The following is a 4,580-nucleotide window of genomic DNA, read 5'->3' on the forward strand; positions in this document are numbered from 1 at the left end:
ACAGATGGTGGATGGCACTGTGGATAGATATAAGGCACAACTCGTGGTAGAGGGGTTTACTTAGACATATGGCACTGATTATTAGGAGACCTTTGCCCCTGTTGCAAAGCTGAATACTGTCCAAGTTTTGTTTTCTTGTTCAGTTAATCTTGGATGAGATTTACAACAACTGGATGTAAAGAATGCCTTTCTCAATGGAGAACTTGATGAGGAGGTGTACATGGACATTCCACCAGCATTCTCTTATGACAAGACCCAAGGCAAGGTGTGTAGATTGAAGCGTGCCCTTTATGGGCTGAAGCAATCACCTCGAGCATGGTTTGGCAGGTCTCACAAGGCTATGATTTCGATGGGCTATAAGCAGAGTAATGTCACACTCTCTTTATTAATAGAGTCGGTGAAAAAATCACTGTTCTTATAGTCTACGTTGATGATATTGTGGTAACTGGTAATGATGGTGATGAAATTAGCAATTTGAAAAATTTTCTGGGATAGGAATTTTAGATTAAAGATCCATGAAATTTGAGGTACTTCCTTGGAATTGAAGTTGCTCGGTCCTCTAAAGGCATCTTTCTCTCCCAAAGGAAGTATATCCTAGACTTGTTGACTGAAACTGGCTTGTTAGAATGTTACTCTTCAGATACTCCTATGGATGCTAATGTTCGTCTTAAAGAAAAAGAGGGTGAACCTGTTGATAAAGGCCAGTACCAAAGGCTAGTAGGAAAGTTGATTTATCTCTCTCACACACGTCCAAACATTGGTATAGCTGTGATCACTGTGAGTCAGTTCATGCATGATCCCTACTCTTCCCATATGGAGATTTTTCTTTGTATCCTTCACTACTTGAAGTCAGCTCCAGGGAAAAGCATTCTCCTATCTCCTCATGACTACTTACGGATAGAAGCCTATACTGATGCTGATTGGGATGGTTCTCCTGACCGTGTGTCTATTTCTGTGTACTGCTCTTTTGTAGGTGGCAACCTTGTCACTTGGCGTAACGAGAAGCAAAATGTGGTAGCTCGTTCTAGTGCTGAAGCAGAGTTTTATGCTATGGCACAAGGTATTTGTGAGTTACTCTGGCTATAGGATTTTTATAAGATCTTGGTGTTCCTATTCGTCTTCCTATGATGTTGTACTATGACAACAAGATTGCAATCAGCATGGCATATAATCCAGTACAGCATGATCGTACCAAGCATGTTGATGTGGATAGACATTTTATCAAGGAGAAGTTCGAAGAAGGATTGATTTGTGTTCCCTTTGTGAATTCTGCTGATCAGCTTGCCGATATTCTCACTAAGGGACTATCTGGAAAGTTGTTTCATCCTGCTTTAGTCAAGTTGGGCATGTTTAACATATTTGTTCCAACTTGAGGGAGAATGTTGAATAATGTACACTAGAATACCGTGGGGGTATTCTGGTCTTTTTGGGTTTATATTTTTTATATATCATGTACTGCCGACTCAGCTAGAGTGGGGATAGTTCTGTCCTTTAGGATGTAATTCTGAAGTTGTAAATCTATGGTTTGCTTGGTCTAATTGATCATTCAAGCATTCACTAAATTTTTGTTTTGTTAACATACTGCATTCTTTAACACTTGAGTACTATGAGATTAGGTTTTATGGGGCTCTACATTTCTACCTTTTCACCTGTGTGTGTGTGTGTGTGTCTTGCTTTTTTATGTTGGACATTTTGCTTGTGACATCTTTTGACACTAAAAACACTCAAATTACAGGGTATATCAGTTGCTTGGTGAGTCAGGTACTTACTATGGTGTGCGCTTCGGGAAGAATATTCCTTGGGTGATGGAATTCCCCTTTGGGTACATAAAGGATCCGCAATATGTAGGTAGTATTATGAGTCTGCTTGCATGTTTGTGTTGGGTTCCATTTCTGTACATCTTTCTATGGGTTCTGGGTTATGTGTTTATGATTTGGGTAGAGTCAAAGGACGATCCGGCAACTCGTGCTAAACCATTTGCTTGATTGCTTCCATTATCTTAACTGGTTGTTCTTTCGATTAGCAACTCTCTCTCAGTTGAGGAAAATGGCATTTTGGTGAATTAGCTTTCTATTTGTCGCCACCCCTTCAATCAAAAGAAAATTTTTTCTGTATTAAGATTAGTCAATCTTTATTGTAATCTTGTACCTTAGTGAGATCTTCTAAGATCTTAATTTCAACTCATAAAGTGGCTTCTTTTGAAGAAATTACGTCTATCTTTTCAGAATGTGCTTGACGTGGGTTTGTGAACTTCAAAAGAAGGGGGGGGGGGGAATGGAGAATTTTTATCACCTCCAATTCACTGCCCGCTCCAATTCCCTCCAATCCCTCGCATAGGAGCAGAAATGACCACCCTACCCCACCTTGGGCAGTGTGTTCGGGCAGAGGATAAGTGGTCATTTCCGCTCCTATGTGAGGGATTGGAGGGAATTGGAGAGGGCAGGAATTGGAGGTGATAACGATGTGGGAATGGATGTGACATGATATTCTTGAAAACTGTTGGGTCAAAATCTGGGCCAGATTGGCTATGAACCACGCCTTTTCCTTTCCAAAATTCCAATGCTGTAATAGTTTTAGATTATTTCAAGCATTTTGTTATATAGATTAAAGCCGTGTTTGGTATTCATTCTCAAAATAGATTATGGGTCTAGAAAACATTCTGAAACGAGAACATAGAGAAGAATCAGGTTTCAGAATATGTTCTAGACCTAGAATCTATTCTGAGAATGCATACCAAACGGTCTAGAGAAATAAAAAAGTGACTGCCAGACTTCTATCATTAACAAAAGGGGAAGGGATTTGTGTTCGACCGCTTTCGGATATCGAAACCTTTGTATACAAGAGTCAAGAGGTGTGGGTATTGGTATTTTAAAAGACATTTTACCTGCATCAAACGGTTTCAAATATGACGGTGCACCATGTGTGGTCGATCATACATGAAACCTTTTGCCTTGACAAAATTATGGTCCGAAATTTGTATTTAGTAAAGGGAGGTTTTGTCTACAATGCACACAGCCATCGGATGGTTGAGGATGGTTTGTGGGATTACATACTGTTGAGTTAGTTATAGGAAGAAATTTTTTTTAATTTGTGTGCAATGAAGTTGGCCTTAGAGTAAGCCTTGGTGCAATAGTAAGGTTACTCTATTGTGAACAAGTGGTCACGGGTTCAATTATGAAAACAACCTCTCTGCAAAAGCAAGTAGGGATAAGACTCTGCCTACATTATGAACCTCCCTAGAGCCTGATAGGAGCCTCGTGCAGTTGGTATGTTTTTTTTTTTTTCTTTTTTTTTTATTTTTTTTTTTTTTTTTTTTTTGTAAAGAAGTTGGCCTTAAGAGTGCTGGTGAGTAAGCTCGACCATGCAGGTCCTCGTGAAGTAGGCCAAGGTATGTTTGAAAAGCGAATGATGATGCCAAGTGGAATGACTGCCAAGTAAGCATTTTCATCAAAATGTTACAGACAGACTACTTGTGAGTACATAGCTATTCTCGGTCCTTTGGCCAAGGCCCCATAAGACAACACATCCTCCTCCGAAGGAAAACAACCATGATAAAATCGACTATTTGCAGTGAAAACTGTTGTATTTTTTTTTTATTCCGAATATTCTCTGGGGCTCGGGTTGGCCCCTAAAATTTTATTAACAAGGAAAATCATAAAAAAGAAAGAGTACAAGGGGGGACATTCTTGTCTAACTCCAACCGGAAAAGACACCAATCTCAAAATCTCAAATGAGGATCTCACCCCCTTACAAAGCCCCCAAAGATATAAAATCTAAATTATTTCCTCAATACAGGAAGACCTACATCATCCTCGCTAGTAATTTGCCTAAGGTCAATAGGAAGATTTAGTTCAGATCTAAATAATGTGTTGGATGCCGATTCGCAAGCATAATTTGCCAGCCAATCCGCCGCCCTGTTACCCTCTCTAAATGTGAAAGAAATCATTGGTTGAAGGGCATCAATCAGGGACAAAATCTTGTGTACCACCCCTTCCAGAAATTGCACACCTTAGAAACACAATGCACTACCAAAGCATAGTCAGAATTCACATGGAAACCCATGAATCCCATCTCATTGCAAAGCTTGAGGCCATCCCTCAAAGCTCTAAATTCTGCAATAGAGTTAGTACATTCACCGTAGAAGTTGGCGAATGCAGCTGAGACACAGCCATCATGATCTCTTATAATACCTTCTCCTCCCATCACTCCAGGGTTTCCTTTACATGCCTCATCCACATTGAGTTTTACTACATTGAAAAGGGGACACCAAAATACTGCAATAGGAGGTTTTCGACAAACAAGTTTAGGAGAAAGATTAAAAATTTGAAGAATAAGGGTTTCTCTTAGCCATGGGGATTTCGTAAATAAGCAACAGTGGGGAACTTCATCAAATTTTTAACTGTCTCTACGAAGAAGTTGGTTGAGTGAGCTCTCCCCCCCCCCCCCCATGTCTCCTGTTGTTTCTATCTTTCCAAAGCTCCCAATTGATAAAAGAAGGAATCGATCCAACTATCATTCCACATAAACTCCTCCCATAAGCATGGCTCTACCAGAATAATAATCTGCTCTTCACATACTAC

The 4,580-nt window shown here is 39.9% G+C and overlaps 1 protein-coding gene across 2 annotated transcripts in view; it reads left to right on the forward strand.

Moving 5' to 3' along the window:
• The window catches only part of LOC122644561 (phosphatidyl-N-methylethanolamine N-methyltransferase), a 46,343-nt gene extending 44,080 nt beyond the window's left edge, over positions 1-2,263 (forward strand). For both annotated transcript variants that reach the window (XM_043837937.1, XM_043837938.1), the window contains one exon: positions 1,736-2,263. In XM_043837937.1, the coding sequence (XP_043693872.1) occupies positions 1,736-1,985 (250 nt within the window). In that variant the 3' untranslated portion in view covers positions 1,986-2,263. The remainder of the gene's footprint in view (positions 1-1,735) is intronic.
• The last annotated feature ends 2,317 nt before the right edge of the window (positions 2,264-4,580 follow it).

The sequence above is a fragment of the Telopea speciosissima genome, chromosome 11, assembly GCF_018873765.1.
Source record: "Telopea speciosissima isolate NSW1024214 ecotype Mountain lineage chromosome 11, Tspe_v1, whole genome shotgun sequence".
NCBI classification, from domain to species: domain Eukaryota; kingdom Viridiplantae; phylum Streptophyta; class Magnoliopsida; order Proteales; family Proteaceae; genus Telopea; species Telopea speciosissima.